General features: G+C 40.8%; 1 protein-coding gene across 1 annotated transcript in view; it reads right to left on the bottom strand.

Annotated features, from left to right (window-relative positions):
• Window positions 1-963: 963 nt before the first annotated feature.
• Window positions 964-18,096, bottom strand: part of pik3cb (phosphatidylinositol-4,5-bisphosphate 3-kinase, catalytic subunit beta) — a 47,471-nt gene continuing 30,338 nt past the window's right edge. Inside the window, exons 7-24 of the mRNA XM_005738368.2 lie at window positions 17,330-17,497; window positions 14,847-14,936; window positions 14,389-14,643; window positions 14,211-14,307; window positions 13,991-14,121; window positions 13,606-13,653; window positions 12,527-12,715; window positions 11,287-11,408; window positions 10,914-11,057; window positions 10,644-10,743; window positions 9,818-10,014; window positions 9,617-9,726; window positions 9,375-9,453; window positions 8,110-8,277; window positions 7,904-8,027; window positions 7,649-7,794; window positions 3,954-4,086; window positions 964-3,133 (exon numbers count right to left, since the gene is read on the bottom strand). Of these exons, the coding sequence (XP_005738425.1) occupies window positions 2,996-3,133; window positions 3,954-4,086; window positions 7,649-7,794; window positions 7,904-8,027; window positions 8,110-8,277; window positions 9,375-9,453; window positions 9,617-9,726; window positions 9,818-10,014; window positions 10,644-10,743; window positions 10,914-11,057; window positions 11,287-11,408; window positions 12,527-12,715; window positions 13,606-13,653; window positions 13,991-14,121; window positions 14,211-14,307; window positions 14,389-14,643; window positions 14,847-14,936; window positions 17,330-17,497 (2,439 nt within the window). The 3' untranslated portion in view covers window positions 964-2,995. The remainder of the gene's footprint in view (window positions 3,134-3,953; window positions 4,087-7,648; window positions 7,795-7,903; window positions 8,028-8,109; window positions 8,278-9,374; window positions 9,454-9,616; window positions 9,727-9,817; window positions 10,015-10,643; window positions 10,744-10,913; window positions 11,058-11,286; window positions 11,409-12,526; window positions 12,716-13,605; window positions 13,654-13,990; window positions 14,122-14,210; window positions 14,308-14,388; window positions 14,644-14,846; window positions 14,937-17,329; window positions 17,498-18,096) is intronic.

Raw genomic sequence — 18,096 nt, 5'->3', positions numbered from 1 at the left:
AGATGTGCCCACTACCACACATTTGGACTGATTTGTGACCACTGTTTGGGAGGGATGGTTATATTGTGTATCTGGAATGAATTTTAGGTCTCTACATCCATCCCATGGGGAATGGGAGCAGTAACAAAGGTGTTGCGTTTATATTTTTGTTGAGTGTACGTGCAAATTTATGCATGCAGCCAGATCATTAAAGCCACCTATACTTAAATTCAGCTCGCCCCCACCCTGCCAGAAAAGCTCTGACTTTTCAAGGTATGTGCTCAAGACCTCCGAGTTCATCTATTGGGTGAGTCACCAAGAAGTTAATGGCAGATAAGTTGAAAGGTGCAGTGAGACGGTTCTGCAGATTATTAGTTCAATCTAATTGAGAGCTGGGGAATTTGGAAACCAAAGCAGCATTAACAGTCACGTTCCTATAGCTGTTTTTGAATGTTTTATTCAGTGCAGTAAGGGCCATCTGCCTACTAAAACATGTTTCTGTAGTGGACACGTACCAGCATGAGAACATGGGATTATTCATAATACACAAACTGGTCTTAAAAAAAGTTGCCTGCAGTTTTTGCTAGAGAGGGCATCACATTTTTGTAAAATTTCAGAGGGTTTGAAACCTTCTGCCCTTTTGATATTTTTCATTTAAATTAAAATAGAGGAGAATATTAAATAGTAAGGGGGGCTTACCATTTATGTACATACAACTCTCAGAAAAGAGGGAAACTTCTTATAACTAGACTCACTCATTTCTGGATGTATACAAACTGGTTTGACTTTTATATTTTTTTTTTTTAGCAAAAATAGCTGTCGAAAATAAGCCTGTGTATATTTCTGTCTAGAATCAAAAAGTTCTCTTGCCTCTTAGAAGAGGGAAAAAAATATCCATTGGCCTATGTAGGCGCAGAAGTCACTCAGCCCACATCAAGCAGCAGAATAAAAAAAGACCACAGACAGAAATGCAGCACAGTGGAAAATAAATTTAATAAAACTCCTATGAAAACAGAAACCAGCAAAACATTAAAAGCCTGTACATTTGACAATATCCAGTGTCTGAGACTTCTGAAGGCAGGTAGTGCAAAATGCAGCTGCATCACACATAAACCAGCAGGCAAAACCATTACAGGCTTGGGCCCGGGACCAATGTTTCATATGATTAGATATGGTTCATATACTGGGATATTGCACAGAAAAAAAAAAAAAAAAGAAAAATTCCAAACAGACGTAGATGCTGGTAGAGCACCATATGTTGAAACAAGTAAATAGCTTTACATTGCAGTGTAATGTCCCTACTGATAAATCCCACCCACACAGGTCCAGACTTCAGACTCCGCCCACATCTGCTTGTATGAGGACAAAAAGCCCTTTCAGAAATGCACTCCTTCCAATTAACCTGTGGGCACCTGAACAGGCCACCGTCATGTCTGCTCACTTTAATGGAAAAGTTGAGCTATCAGTCTCACCAGAAGCATTTTTGTACACTTCAGGTCACATGACATGACTGTGCACTTCTTTTAAGCATCCTTGTGAGTTGCTCCTCAGTAGAGAATGCCCTTAAATGATGATTTTCATCTTTGCCGGTCCAGAAGACATCTTCCTCACTGGAGCCTGTGTGGGAAGGGTGGGGGCAGCTCACTCAGCAGTACCATGCAGCTTGTCTCACTGACAAGTCAGTCAGTAATGTTACTCATCCCATGTCTGAAAGGGGCTAAATACACTTAAATAGAGCGGCACATATCTGCACATTCGTTGGAAACAGACTGTTAAAAATACAGTAGAAAAAAGAAAAAAGAAACTGCTAAACATTTTTTCTGTTTTGGTCCTACCATGTTAAAAGCATCAGTTATTTCTCAGTGTACTTGGTGGCTGTAATGCGTTGAATTCTTTAAAAAGGAGGACAATCTGGGGTAGTGGTAACTGGCAGGCGATAACACTTTGGCCAACAATGCTTTTGATTTGACAAAGAGACGACGCACATTGTCAATTCAGAATAAAATAAACTAGAATGAACTGTTTAGTTTATTAAAAGACTATTTAAAATTTCTTATATATGCCTCTCTATAAACATTCCAGTGTTCAACGGTCCAAGTGAAGTGAGATTCAGACAGTGGACCAGTAGGCTCAGAGCATCTCTCGCATCAGTCCTTCTCTTTCATCATTTCCCTCACAAGTTGACTTTGTGGACTTGTACTCTGGCACATCCACATCCAGGGATACATTCTTAAATGGCAGAGGAAAAAGAAATGTCCGAAACGATACAATCTTCCTGAATTTTCTTTTAGGCACACTGAGACGGGAAGCGAGTGTTAAGATGCACTTCCTGTGGCTGTGGTGCACACCATTTTAAGACAGAGTCAGATGGGTTTTTTTTTTCCTTGTCTATTTCATTCTGTCCTTTCTACACCCATCTCTTAGCTCTACTTAAAACAAGTCCAGGGGTGTGGGCACAATATGCACTCCATCAGGGTCTGTTCAGGCAGAGTTTCAAGTCCATCTGACATAACTCAGCCACTCCTAAATTTTATCTTGTTAGCCAGTAGTTCAGCCTGTTCTGTGTGGAGTTTTGTCTGAGAAGGTTTAGCGTGGGCACAGTGGGTGCTTCAGTTCCCTTCCTTTGGCTGCGTGCTCCATCGGCTTTCGTGCCTGTGCAAAATCTGCAATGACATTACCCACCGTGATTCCACTGAAATGTCACAAGACCATGAATGAAGATGGCTCACGGGGCACCGTGCCAGTGTGATGCAAGGTGAGGAGGGATACAGCAAGTAAGGATGCAGAGTAGCTTAACTGAAGAATGAGGGGGCAGATTTTATTCTGTATAGTACAGGAGGGGGGGGGGCGGCGACTCTGCTCAAGTTTTGGATATTCTGCTAGATTCCCTTCTTTAAATTAGGGTCTCTGTCACCCTGTCTCCTTGGCACATCCTGCCTCTTCCCTCACACTCTCACGTTCCCTCACTGCGTCCTCTTGGCACCACTCCCCTAGCCTTTGAAAGGTTACAGCTGCCCTAAGACCGGTTGTCTTTGGCCACATTGTGGGCCATCCAGTTCACTTTAGTTGTCCAGCTCTCTCTCAGGGCTTCATCAAACTTTTGGCGGAACTGCTTGAGGGCCTCCTCATCAGTTTTACCCAGAGCCAGGGAGTCCTGAAAAGGGAGCGGAAAGTAAGACAGGATAAGTCATGGGGGCAGGAGGATGAAGATGTAGTCTCCCTGCATACATGCTGACACTCAGTTATTTAAAATGTTATAGACATGTGTATCTGTAGAGTACCAATTTGGAGAATATTAATATTTTTATAAAAAGATTCTACGCTGAAATCTGGAAGACAAATCACCCCCATATGAATTAACTTGATGATGACATAATGGTCGAAAAATAGCAAGGTTTAGGAACAATGACTGAATTACTGACACTGAAGAAATAATGTTAGTATCAAGATTCTTACGAAGGTCCTGAAGCTATAAGCAGCTCTTTTTTAAAGATGATTTATGGAAATTAAAATTAAAGGTATCGTGGCTCAAGAGTTGGGAGCTCGCCTTGTAATCGGAAGGTTGCCGGTTCGGACAGTCTCGGTCGTTGTGTCCTTGGGCAAGACACTTCACCTACCGCCTACTGGTGTTGGCCAGAAGGGCCGATGGCGCGATATGGCAGCCTCGCTTCTGTCAGTCTGCCCCAGGGCAGCTGTGGCTACAACTGTAGCTTGCCTCCACCAGTGTGTGAATGTGTGTGTGAATGACTGGGTGTGTAAAGCTATTCAAATACAGGCCATTTACCATAGGTAGGGGTCTAAAAAGAAAACGGGATGATATGGATGCAAAGCTAAGCTATAATATTTGGTTAATCTTTATAAAATACTGATATGTTTGTGCATTCCACCACTACAACACCATATCTATACATGCACACTGTAACAGAACTACAGTTTTTGTGCTCTCCTTGCATCTCCACTTGTGATTGTTGTACCTTTAAGTACTGGATGTCTTTAACTGAAGTGAGCTCAGGTAGTCCAGCAGTCAGCATGAGGGCAAACAGTGTAATGAAGAGGTTGCCATTCTTCCTCAAGATTAGATAGGCCTCCTCACAGTACTGTCGGAAACTACAGGAGCACACAGAGACAAACACACGTTAGTCATTTTGGAACATGGTTTCAATTATTTGCTTTCTAATGAAGTCTATTGTATTTTCTTAAAAACAAACAAATAAAACAAAAACCATAAATCAGTCAGATTTTATCTGCACCAATGTGAAAGCAAAAGCTAAAAGAGAACATGCGAACAGTACCATCCATTGAAACTTTCAATGGAGTTGTTAAGAGAGGTGGAAAAAGGCTTGAGAAAAAGGCTGCTCTGCTGTGGCTCTAAATCGCTCCCTTTTAAAATTGTGAGATGGGGCTTTAGGGGATGATTCACTCGTCAATCAAACCCCATCTTTCTTGAACTTTATTATAAAGGTTTTTTCCCCCATTCCTAAAACCAATACAATGTTCCAAAATACATTTCAGTTTTCTAACAAAACCTTATGCACAGAATTTCTTAGTGAGCACAGACTGCTGGCCACTGAACCCATTAAAAAAAAAAAAAAAAAAAAAAAAAAAAACTGCTGTGCCCATTTGATTCAAGTTTTTTTTTTTTTACAGGAAACTGTAAATACAGACTATAACTGAGCAAAAAAACCAAAAAGAACAAAAACTCCATTTGTATGCCTGTTTTTTATTGCAGTTCACTTCATAACTGTATTTGAGTTATTTGATGTATAAAACAATGCTAAATGGACTTGTTTTTACACAGAGTTTTTCTACTCGACCTGAGCACTCAAAGTGCTTCACACAACTTGCCTCATTCACACCAGCACTTTTTTCTATGCTTTTTTCAATATAAGAGCTTTCTATCCAACATTCGCATGCATTCATGCTCTACCTCCTGAGCTACAACCACCCATGCTAACAAAGTACACATGGTGAAGTCAGTGATTGTGATTCAAGGTTTTTGTTTACACTGTTTGTTGCTAGCAACACAAATGTGTCTGAGCTAAAGGGTGGACCAACACGCTCTTCGTAACGTGCAACACTTCCTTTTCACCATGCAGTAACTCGCTGCACTCATGACTTTGCAAGGAAAAAGGTGGATTCAAAATACGTCTTACAAGCAGAGACAGACTTCTGAAGGACACAATCACAGTTGCTCTTCTAGCTTTAGTAAAAGCTTGCTGCATAATTTGTTTTAAGCACGCAAAGACCACAAAAAGACACCTCTGATAAATACTTCTTGTGATCCAGAGGGAAATGCCAACTGTCACATTTTGTGCACAATGTGCCAGATATTAAACCACAACTGACGCAGCAATGCGCCGCTACTCCACTTTTCTTTTTACAGTATGCTTTGCTGAGTGATAAAGGTTATTTTCAAGCTCACGTCATGCAGGATGTGCATCTCTGCGCTGCTCTTCACCAGCGCACTGCTGTGCAGATTAGTTGGATAACTTCAAATGTTGCTTCAGCATACTGGGTCTTATGCATGCAGACATGAGGTAATTGTAATTAAACATTTAATGCCTTGGGCTGGTCTTTAAGCTCTTCAGTAGTAATGAAGACATTATTTATATTATTGGTTCATTTATTGCTCAATTATAGTAACTTCAGCTGCAAAAACATTTGATGTTTCACAGGACTTGCTTCTAGGCATCTACCTTCTTGTGAGACAGTTACAAATGCAGATATGCATATAGGCCACAATAACAGATTACTATACCACACGGGTATTTCCACGTCACAAAATGAATCATCTACTTGTTCCATAACAGATCAGAACTTTGTAAACAACAGAGAGCCATTGCTTTGTAATGCCTTTGCACACCACCGCCAACGTGCACCTCATTCTGCAAACACAATACATGCACCATTCCACGTGACTGACATGTCTGAGCTTAGGTATCATTATCGCTGGGCAATAACTTAATGTAGTATCAAACCCATATTTTTCTTGACTTGGCAGCAGCAGCTCTGCACAGGTTTTTCTTTTTTTTAAACTTTTTTTTTCTTTCCTTTAGCAAAAGAAAAAGAACCAGCAACAACAGTTACCAGAGCAGCTTTTAGATTACTAGAGAACATAATGCCTTACATGGATGTTTTCTATTATATTTGGATTGTCCAAATTTCATATAAAGGAAGAATAAAAGTAGAAAGCTGTATCCTTCACTGAGCACATTTTTGCTCAGTGACACATGCTGTTCACTGAGTCTCTACTGCCAACTGCTGGAGGGAGAAGGTACTGCACTGACACTGCTAAAGCTGTGATGTCATTCCTATGTGGCTGAAACAAATTTTTTTTTTTTTTTAAAGTTTGCAGATGGAATATCACTTCAGAGTTACTTAGAAATACAAATGGAAATTGAGCATTTTCTGTCATGTAATGTATGTAGCTTTTTCATAGCATGATGAAGTCAGTTGCAATTTTCAGGATGGTAAATCAAGGAAAAAAAAAAATCAACCAAGAAACAAACACTTAACATTTTAGTCTTCTATCAACTTACCAATCATACGCTTGTGAGTTGCTAAAACATTTTACTCAGCTCTATTATAGTAAGGGGATATTTCTAGGTCTCTCTAAAATGCTGACTCTTGAATCCTCACCAAGAACAGGAAAGCATATCAGATCACTCCAGTTCTCCGATCTTTACACAGACTTCTGTCAAAGAACTGATTTCAAAGCACTGAATAGCTTTGAGAGAAAATGCATTTCTGATCTGCTCGTATGAATAAAGTTTGTGTACGTCCCCAAAGTTAAAACAAAACTGGAGAACCAGTGTTCAGATACATGAAGTGTAATAGCTGAACTCCTGTAGTTCTTTTGAAACTATTATGTTTTATCAAGTATTGAGCTACCACGCTGGAGAGATTATATCTCTCGGCTGGCCTGGGAACGCCTTGGTATTCCCCCGGATAAGCTGGAGGAGGTGGCTGGGGAGAGGGAGGTCTGGGCCTCTTTGCTTAGGCTGCTGCCCCCGCGACCCGGCCCCGGACAAAGCGGATGAAAATGGATGGATGGATGGATGAGCTACCTAGTTCCACCCACTAGACATCAATTTAGGAGGTTTCTGGGTGGACACTGTGTTTCTGTAGAAAATTCTCGGTAATAGTTATATTTTGACCAGATTGTGTAGCCAGTCTGCGCCATTTAAATGAAACTAAGAATGGCAGCATGCATTTAAGACGGCAAACTCCTTCTGTCGCTGCACCCCCTGTTCTGGCCGCCCCCGATGGTCCACACTATACTGCAACATTTACTCTCTTTAGTTGTAAAGCTTTTTATTTTTGTCTTGTATTAAAATAGTTACATTTTCCTGTATGATAATGATAATAATAATAATACATTTCACCATGATGTAGTTTACAAAAGGCACTTCTGGTAGCCATCTTGTTAAAGTGTGCCACACAAACTTAGCATCAGACAGGAAAACCAGAATTAGGGCCTTAAACTGTACTTTGTTTATTATTAGTCCAAACAGAGTAAGCTATCAAATGTAAATGATTATCAAATTAATCTTAATGATGCAAAAACTTGACTGAATTGCAATAAATGGTTGAAGTTACAGTTTGAATGCCAGTGGTTTGTGTGAACAGAGGTGCTGGGGCTGGAGGTAAACAGCAAAGTGAAACAAACCTGCCAAACTTTTCTGTGTTTCCAGTCTTGCCCTGTTGTATGACGTGGATGAAGTCGTGTGTGAGGATAAATGGTACACGCTCCCTTTTGATGCCAAACTTGGACTTGAAGTTGCCCAGGATGTGACCGAAGTCTATGTGAAAGAGCTAAAAAAGAAAACAAAAAACCCCAAAACACACAAGGCCAATCAGTGAATCCTGTGGAATCAGGAAAAACCAGGTGGAGAATGGAAAAAGAAAACTCAGATTGTCTAACCTGTCCATTGCTGCGGACCATGATGTTGTCACTGTGGCGATCTCCAATACCCAGGACATAAGTGGCTACACAGTAGCCTGCACATGACAGAGTGAACTCCTCGATGGCCCGGTCAAGAGCATCACTGTAAATGCACAACCACAAACAACACTTAAGATCATTTCTGAGGCTGCAGGCTTTTATCTGATCACTGGGCTCCAGCTTACCCAGAGTTCCTCTCTTTGAGCCAGTTAAGCAAAGCATCCTTGTTGAATGCCGCAGCTGCTGCTACATTGCTGCTGGTCAGCTGGATGTTTGCGATTGTTTCTGCAGATGAGACGACCTCAATCAGCCCGGTGCGGTCGCCTGTTGCCAGGCAACCATATGGTACAATTCTGTATAGACGGAGGAGAGCGTAACAATATCAGAACATTTCTTATTATTATTATTATTTTTGGTTTATACATGGATAGACACTTGAAATATCTGATGTAGTGACTTTTGTCCTTTAACGTACAAATGAAGAAATTCTCAGATCTTGCTCAGTAATACATGTGTGACAGGTTTCTGGGTAAGTAGATAAATGTAACCGTGAGGGTTTTTTTCCCCCCCCAACTGTTTTTGCACTCCCAGTGTGGAACAATACTTTGTTATGCGGTTGGTCATGTTATCGCCAATGTTTTCACTTTAACTTCCTTCAGTTCCACAAGATGGCAGCAGGTCCTTGTTTTGTGACGTGGACCTGCTTACAATGACCTCTTCACTGTTCTATTAAACACAGCGCCCTCCTAGTCTTTTAAACCTAATACTCAGAGTAGGCTTAGGTTAGAGATTGTATTAGCAGTTTGACAGACTTTAATGGAGACCAAATGTCTTAAAGGCGTTTGTTTCTCAGTCTAACTCAAAAATTAAAAAGCAAAGTAAATTATAATAGAGACAGCTGACAAGGAAGACTGCAAGTGATAAAATATCTCAGTATTTTTATTATATCGTCCCTGTTTTTATTCCCAGTGTCCCACTGCTTTTGAACTGTGAACCTGTGTCCCTGTAATCTGAAACACTGGCCACAGGCTCAACTGTCAAAACACCCCCCTCCACCGCTTAGCTCCAGATGTGTAGGTCTATGCATAGAGAGGGTTTTTGCAAAGTGTGAAGTGTGGATTTGATTAAAAGGTTTTGGACTTTCAGAATTGCACAGAAAATTTCTGGGGTTGATGCAGCTTTTAGAGAGCAACCCTGTGTAACATATGTACACAGCATGTTCAAGTAATTTTAAAGAAAAATGATGGGGTCATTTTTTAAATATTATTATCTATTAGCAATAGAATATATGGGTCAGGGTGTAGTACATGTGTGCCTGTACACAACTCTGTATACATGTTTAGAAAATGAGGCCAGAGGTCTAACTAGCACGGGGAGATTAACTCCCCACAGAGCACAGGAAGAAGAAAAACAATCTTGGCAAAAATCTGTCAGTCACACAAAAACTCACCTGAGGTCCAGATTTGCCTCCTTCCAGAGAAGGTCCATTAACCTCAAAATCTGGAGGGTCAACATGTCTTGTCTTAGGTCTAGGAGTAAAAGTCAAGATGAATACTGGGAAAGTGCCTCAGTTTGGAAAAAAAGGCAATATTTAGCTAGAAGGATGACTTTTCTCCTTCCATTCCTTTGCCACTTCCTGCTTCTTTTAATCTCCACCTTTCCAACCCCCCTCCCCCCTTCGCTGATCCCTACCGTCTCCATTCTTAAAGATGATTCCCAGGGTGTCTCCACTCAGCAGCTTGTTGTTGTAAACAATCCAGAGGGGCTTCATCTTTGAGTCCATATACCGACACTTCTCCACACTGTAGAGAGAAAAAAAGACCCATCAGCTTCCTGTAAGAGCAAAGGTTGTCACACTCCGGTATAAATACATAAAAACTTGTGTAATCTTACTTGATGTCAGACAGCAGGACACTGGGGTTTAGAGGGGAGTGAAGGTCTGAAAGAGTCTCCGAGTATCCACTCTGTCTTAAACATGTCATCATGGCCTCCTTGGTCAACATTGCTTCCTTGGTTTTACTACGAGTGTTCTTGATGGTCCCTAATTTAATCAGCTCATTGACTGACTTTAGCTTACTCAGGGCTTCCACCTGGCGTATCAAGAGAAGAACAATGTAACAGAACCAAACATACAGGTTTGATTTAACCCCGTGAACAAAGTTCTCCTGTTACTAAGAACTGATATCATTCTCCTGAAATAGACAACGTCAGCATTGTGTCACCACTGTGTACACGCTACCAAACAGGAAATTTGGCCAGATAAATGATAAGGAAGTCACAGGATGACTTGAGAAGAGACTGTCAAAACCAACAGTGTAGGGGCCAAAGGTCAGCGGGCAGGATGGGTGACAATGCTGGCACCGGAGAGGCTAAAAATACCATAGAGCTACCCCAGCTGAACTTAATAGATCAGCACTAATCTGTCAGGTGTGTGCAGATTTTTCAAAGTAAAATTGCAGTTTCTAGCAATAAAACATTTCAGCATATTTGAGTAACAGAAAAATGTTGATGATTTATTAATTAAATCTTAATAATGACATATGTACATCATGTCCTGACTGCCTGAAATAACAGTTGCAATACTTTAAGATTTCTGCCTCCAGCAAGTTTTAAGATTTGCAAATGAAACGTGGGAGTCTAAAACAAAGCCGTCATCACTTTTACTATTTTTTTTTTAATAGTGTGAGAGAATAGGTGTGTGTGGGTGCGTTCAGCTTGCCTGTTTCTTTAGAACCTCAATATGAGGGATGTTGCTTCTACAATAGGCTTCTAGGAGTAGCGCAAACTGGACTGAAACAGCTGGCATGTGGATCTCTGACCTGTAGAGGGCAGCACAGAGGAGGAATGGACAAACGAGAAACATCTAGAAATTTCAAACATTCCCTCTCCTTCTCCCTTAATTTGAATATGTAACTGTTCAAAGCCTGCATGTTTATTTCCACAACACTCAATTGCCTCCACACACACGCGCACACACAACCACACCCACCGTAGATGCCAGAAGAGGAAGTGTCCAATCTGGCGGTTTCTTTGAGCACGCTCTAACAGGAAATGAGTGAGGGCGCAGTCATAATAGGGCTCGTAACGCAACACCTGCACCAATTGTAGCAGGTACTGTGACAGTTCCTCATCACTGATGAGGGGAAAGAAGAAACAGGAAGACAGAAACTTAGAAAGACCATTTTTCTAAACAGTAATGTAATCCAGTGTATGATTAACAGCATTTAAAACAGACCAAGTGTGTTTGTGGTCAGTTGATGTATATGGAACAAAGAAAGAAGCGTACTTTATTGGAGCGTATAATAAATGTAATATATGACAGTGAAGTCTACTGCATTTCATAAAAGTGTGCAAGGATTTACCTCATGTCCTTTAAACAGCGCACAGCATACTCTCTGACATACTGGTCAGGATAGTTGAAGTCCAGCAGCTCCAGAGCATCTCTGGGACTCAGTTTGGGCCAAATCTGGAGCAGTGCCTGGAGCTGAGAGAGACAAACAACTTTAGAAACAGATATGCTGACATTTAATCAGTTAGATATGATGTGTGACCAAAAAGGACAACAGATCCTAAAGCATCAAAATCATTCTCCTGTTTAGAGCCATCTTCTCATGCACCTTCTCTTATTTTTAAGATCACTCCTGTAAATACACTGTAGAACTTCTGAAGTGCAAAACTCGTTATCCATTTCAGGGAAGTTGACTAAGTTCGAGGAAGCCAAATCTGGCAAGTGGCCTAGGTGGTGAGCAAGACTGGCCAAAAGAAAAAAACAAAAACAAAACTCCCATGTTTCCTTAGCACACACTACAGTTGTGATCATTTCGTCTGAATATTAGAACCGACAGCCTCACCCCGGAGGACTAATTTACGCTACACATAGCAATAGTACAGAGATAGAGACTGATACATTTTACATCAGGGAATGCTTTTAGTTTTTAAATGGACCTGTGAATCAAATGCCCATGGGGTCACACATAATCAAGATGCTAAGAAATTCTATAGCAACAACAGTTAGGACCGCAATTTCTTTCCTGTAAATACAGTTGAGTGTGAGTGACTTTATTATAATGCAGTTAATCATTTCAACAGTGATAATCTTGCCCCCAAGTAGAGACTCTATCACAGGCTTTTTGCTTCATCTGTGCGATGACGCTCTGCTTCTCACAACAGTGCTGGCAGCTGTGGGTTTATTATTAAATTCGATTTTAGTTTCAAGGAGGACAGTTTAAATTCAGTGCAACTTGCCTGCACTCATAGACGTAGATGAAGGTGTGACCAAGTTTCATAGGACCCTCTTAACATTGCACATCATATCCGTGCTGTGCATTTTTGACACCAACCCATAACATTTGTAGAGCTCAGACTACTATACATTAAGAGATACTGTCACACATTTTATGTCAAAAGTAGTAAAAATATGAGACTGACATTTGTGCATAAGCTCAATATATGAAATATGACCTTTTCTGAATTGTATGGGATTGCACTGAATCAAACAGTTTGCTTTTTAAAGAATCAATTTTTTAAAACCTTGAAACAAGTGCTGACTTAATATCATTATATCCTCAGTAACACCCCATAACAATGGATATGCTTCCTAACCTGGGCCATGTCCTCATGTTTGCTCCACTTGACAGAGAGTAGCAGCTTGGGCAGCGACTGGGGGAAAGTCTCACGACAATCTTGTCGTAGTGTCCAGATCAGATCCTTTTCATTTTCACAGAGCTGAGAGACCGGGTCACGCTCCATGATCTCCTTCAGCTCCATGTAGAATTTCTTAACACCACGACCCTGAGAGCAAAACGGTTCAGAAAAGAGAGAAAAGGTCAGCTGGGTTTGGGATTTTGAGATACAAAAGGAGCAGAAAGGTGGACGTAAGGAACTCAGAGCGTGTAGATGAGCAACTGCATTTACTGTAAATAACCACATGAGGGCAGGAGAGCATTAAAGTAGTAACATTCTCACCATCTTTGCAATGTGCATGAGTGGGCCAAGAACTAGCATTCATCTGTTTGTTAAAAACTTGTAAAGTGTCTGATTCAACAAAGAGGCAGGATTTTAGTAGCTACAAAATGTAACCCAAGTCCTGACATTCACGTTCTTTACAGGTAAATAACAGCTGAGCTGTACAGCGCTCTATACTAATATGTAACATGACACGCTGTAACAATGAAATCACAACTTTTAGTCAGCGATAATCTAGTTTCTCTCACGCACAGACTGCATATTTTAAAAAAAGAAAAGGAAAAAAAGAGACCGTGTTCAGGCATGCCCTCCAAGTAACAGCAGATTACGTAACTGGCTGTAACACACCCATGAGTGGGTTTTCAGTTGAGGGGCGGTAAGAGGAAAACGTACATGTAATCTGATTAGCGTGCGTAGTTTTGTACTTTTGAAGAGGATTTGAATATTTTTGCAGCTACACCCTGCCAAAGTAATAACAATGGGTTTCCAAGGAAACTAGCAAACGGGTGCCTGTTGAGGTTATATTTGTATTGTGTGACTCTAAGAGTGTGTGAGGAGAGAGATGGGCATGCTGCATCATTTCTCACATTTCGTGTAAGCCATCATGTAGCAATCACTGTGCTTTCAGCTTCGCTGCACTTTTATGTATTCTGAATGAATTCAATCATCTAAACACATTCGCACACAGTCAACTCCTTTTTTGTATATGAACTCACAATGGACACACAGTCAGCGCTGACCATCTCTGCAGCTTTTTCCAGTATCTGCAAAAAATTCAAATGAAGAAAAAAAAAATGCATGAGTGAATGCACACTGATGCATCAGAGTGCATTAAGCAGGCCGAGCACGTCCTGATCCTCTCATGCTAACAGCTACCACTTCATCATAATCACTAGGTACCATTTTGAAGAGCACTAAGCCACTCTGCTGACAATTTCAGCTGAACTCATGCTATCAAAAAAGCCCATACTCAGTTTTCATTCGCAGATGAATAGTGTTTATCCATACATCACAAATTTAAGCTAATTGGTACGTTTTAAAAGGGCAAATGGGTATCATCTTATTAATTTGACTGAATATGACGATTGACTGCTGTGTGACCTTGTCAAAAGGAGGGAAGACGATGGGGTGTGAAGAGTACTCTGGGAAGTGGATGTGCAGTGCTGTAGCGTTCTCAGTGTATGGGTTGGTCTGAATGGTTCCTATGGGGTTCAGCATCTCTTCAAGTTCATCTGGGCAGGAGAGACATACATGCATAGCTGATATGAATTTGCCCTTTATTAATTATTAAATTATACCGCGACTTTGTGTGTGTCTATACCAGGAAATGATGACCAGCAGTGCAGGATGATGTCTCCAGTCTTCAGCTGCCCTTTATAGTCAAACACCATGGTGTTGACCCAAGCTATGGGGTAGTGCTGGATCATACAATTAAATGCTAGTCAATATAAGATAGTTTGGAAAAAAGGCACTTGTCTGATAATGTGCGTCCCACTCACCACTTTCCCCGCCTTGCGGATGGTCTGATACTTGTTGATGTGTGGATTTTTGGTGGACTTTTGCTTCTTAACCTTGTCCATCACGGCATAGATAGCAAAACAAAGGCGGGTCATGCGGGGCAGGTCACAAACGGAGATTTCAAACTCCACCGTGTTGTCTTTCCACGTGTGCTCTGAGCGCCCGCTACTCTCGTTGCTAACTGCCGGCTTGCAGAGAAGCTCTGTACCGTGAAAGAGCCCCGCCCTAACCTGGACCTGTGTACGGCAGGAAGGGTTGAATTTTATAATTACAAGCCAACCTGCCAATGGCCATAGATGCAAACTTAGACAAAATATCTTTGCTAGTTTGTGTGAAACTGGAAAGACAGATGGCACAGGTGTGTTTGCAGGGTTTGTGCAGTGACAAAGTAATAGGTACACACATGACTTTTTATTAGATGCAAACAAGAAGAGTTTACCTTGGCAGTTTCCTCTGCGTTCACCTTGCTGCCTTTCACAAGAACTATCCTAAAGGGCTTAGGCACGTCCCACACACACGTCTGTACTTGCTGCAGAGGAAGAGTGAGAGGAGGAAAAAAAACAAAACAAAACTGAGGGACTGGCATAATGTACTGTGAAGATATACACACTCAAATGCTTAAAAACTAAATAAAAAAAACAAAACAGCAACAGTTCCAGACACAGGCACAAACAACAGGAAAGGTCAGGCAGGTCAGTCTGATGTCAAGCCAAGTGGATTTGTGAGGGTCAGCAAGTCAGCAGAACAAACAGAGTCACATGACACCTACAAACTATGAACAACGCAGCACACTTCCTGCCCGTCTCTTTGCTCCTATGTGATTAAACTGATGTAATGTCAACGTGATCCCTTATCAGAAAAGATGGAAGTACGTTTGTTTGTTTCTACTGTTGCAGGCAGAAACAGCTCCATGTCAAGTAAAGCATAATCACAAAAAAACAAACAAAAAAAACCCCACTTCGTACTTCTGTTTTCTTTTCTAATTATCAGTCAGCTTTCCAACAGCAGAGCATCCAATAACCACTTCCTTGCAAGAAAATAAAATCTCACTTCCTGTCTCAAATAGCCGCAATTCTACAGCAACCTTATTAAAGTCTGCCCAGTGTCCGTTTCTGTCTGCTTCCTCTATTGCACCATTCTTTTCTATGGTACTTTAAAGAACACTGACAAGACCGATATAATAAAGAAAAAGCACAGAAAATATGCAAAAGTCCACAAAAGAAAAGAAAAACACTTTAAAATGTAAGCTTTTTTTAGACTAATTAGAACAACAACAAGAGGAAGTGATAGGAGATGTAATCGTCATAGACCATGAACACATTTATTTACACGTGCCATGCACTCACTCAAAATGATTTATATCTTAACTCAGTGGACAAAGAACTTTTTGGATCTATATCTGTCTGCATTTAATACGGTGGAAAGAGTTACATCCATGAGTTTCCATTACCTGTGATGAACAGTGTGATTTAGCCACTTATATGACAAAGTTTGGAGATGCGTGGTTGCATCATACACTGTGCTTCAGATCTAGTTTCATACTCTGTGCTCTACTATTAGCCCTTAAACAGAGCAGCATTTAGTGCATTTTTGATGGCAGGTACCCCCCCCCCCAAAAAAAACAACAAACCCCCCCCCCTCTAATCTTCACAATACTGTTAGTACACATTGTCATTGAGAACCACAACAACTACTGAAAAATCATAATGCTTCTTAACTGTAGTTAAAACCCTGCCAGGTAAAAACTGCGCCATCAGTAAATAGAAAACCTTGATTACACTTTCCATATCAGCCCAGGTCCAAGTGACATACATATAATCACAATCAAGGCTTCACAGATAACAAGCAAGGTGTTACAGCTGTTTAGTGAGAGGGTGATAACTGAGGTAGGAATTCTCTTGTTGTGATGTTGAGAGAAAGAAAAAAAAAAGCGCTAAGTTTGTTTTGATTAACAGACATTTCCAATGTTGAGCATGAGGCGTTACAAAAAGGAAAAAAAAATACCAACTTTAGAGCTGAGGCAATTAAAACTAATTCAAGTGAAATTAATTACAGGTACAAGATATCACAGGGAATTGTGTTCTTGGAATAAATGTCACTTCATGATAGGACACAAATCATGACACAAAATGATTGTGATAGTTTCAGTGCAGGGAGTGTATGCTACATGCAGTCAAAGTGAGAAATGGAAGGGCAGTGAAATGACTGGCTGTTAGTACTGCAGAGGAACAGAGATCTTAAATCAAGCAGGTGCAAAGTATAAGGAAAGGTTATGAAGCCGTAGCTGTTCCTGCAGCGTTACATAATAAATTTAACGTTTCAATCCTTTATCAGGTGACTCATGGTTGAAATATTTATCAACTTTTGAAACCACACATCACCGGGGCTTCAACAGTATCAGGCAATTAAAACCCCTAGGAGACTAGCTAATGAAGGCCAATGAAATTCAACCTGACATTTAAAATGTGGATGCACGCATTGAGCTGTGATGTCACTGTGCACCTGCAAGCAGTGCTAAGACGCTGGCAATGATTTCCTGACAACGTGGCAAATGCTAGTAGTGCAGTACAGGCTGACACACTGCCTCATAAAAGAGACACCTGCCAAAAGTACTTGTTTACTTACTAAACCTCCACACCTGTGCAGGTGAATCAACTAAAGTGTGCAACTTTTCTTATATTGATGCGAGAGCAGCAAATGCTGGTGGATATCAAGTCACTGTAATCTAGTGCCCATAAGAACGTTTTCTTACATTTTCAACCCTCTGTTTAGGCCTGATCACGTCAAACAAATCGCCATCAAATCAGATGATGTACAGCTGTTAGCAAAGCACAGTTTCTTTGAAAACAACATCAGCCGATTAGCAGACACAGTCATAAAAATTATATTGTTCACAGAGTCATGCATAATATTTGGACTAACCGTGGGAGCCCTTCTCTTGGGAGGTAGCGGTAAAGGTGGGTTGGAGGACTTGCGGCTAACCACAGCTCCAATGGCTGAGATTTCCTTGTCAAACATAGTCTTTACGGTGCTGGTGTGGACCAGGGTGAGGTGGGGAGCCTCCTTGGCCTGCAGGCATGAGCGAATGTACTGCACACAAGACAGGACAGGAGATTTTAGGAAGTTGTAGCCATGTCATGTTAAAGCAGTCTCTGGAGCAGAAAAAGTGCTAAAGTCACTTAAGCTAATGAGCTAGAGACAGAATAAATGAGAAGTGAAATTTAATCTCTGTTCGACTTGTCAGCAGACTTCAATGTAAGATGGAAGACTGCGCACAAACAATTTCAGGTATTTCATTATTATCTTGATTATATTTTTAATGTTTAAAAAGCACATCATGCAGCCTGCCCACATGGATCCAAACAAGATTCAGATGCATAAAAATGTGACTACATCTTTACACACACACACGCGTTTACACTGCTGGACTAATAAAAACCGACCTAAGGAATCTATAAAACGAAATATTTCATGATTTCTACCTGGCAATTAAAACCCCTAGGAGACTAGCTAATGAAGGCCAATGAAATTTAACCTGACATTTAAAATGTGGATGCACATATATATATATATATTTTTTTTTTTTCTCAGCTTTTAAGGGGAATAAAGAGTAACTAGCGAGCATACGTTTCAGCAAATAGCTGTAATCGTGCTCCAAATTGTCTCCAAAACAGTTGAAATGAGTTGTA

This window comes from Pundamilia nyererei, unplaced genomic scaffold (genome assembly GCF_000239375.1).
Source record: "Pundamilia nyererei isolate P.nyererei 1_Seehausen unplaced genomic scaffold, PunNye1.0 scaffold00083, whole genome shotgun sequence".
Lineage (NCBI taxonomy): Eukaryota > Metazoa > Chordata > Actinopteri > Cichliformes > Cichlidae > Pundamilia > Pundamilia nyererei.
This window is presented reverse-complemented; position numbering and strand designations above follow the sequence as displayed.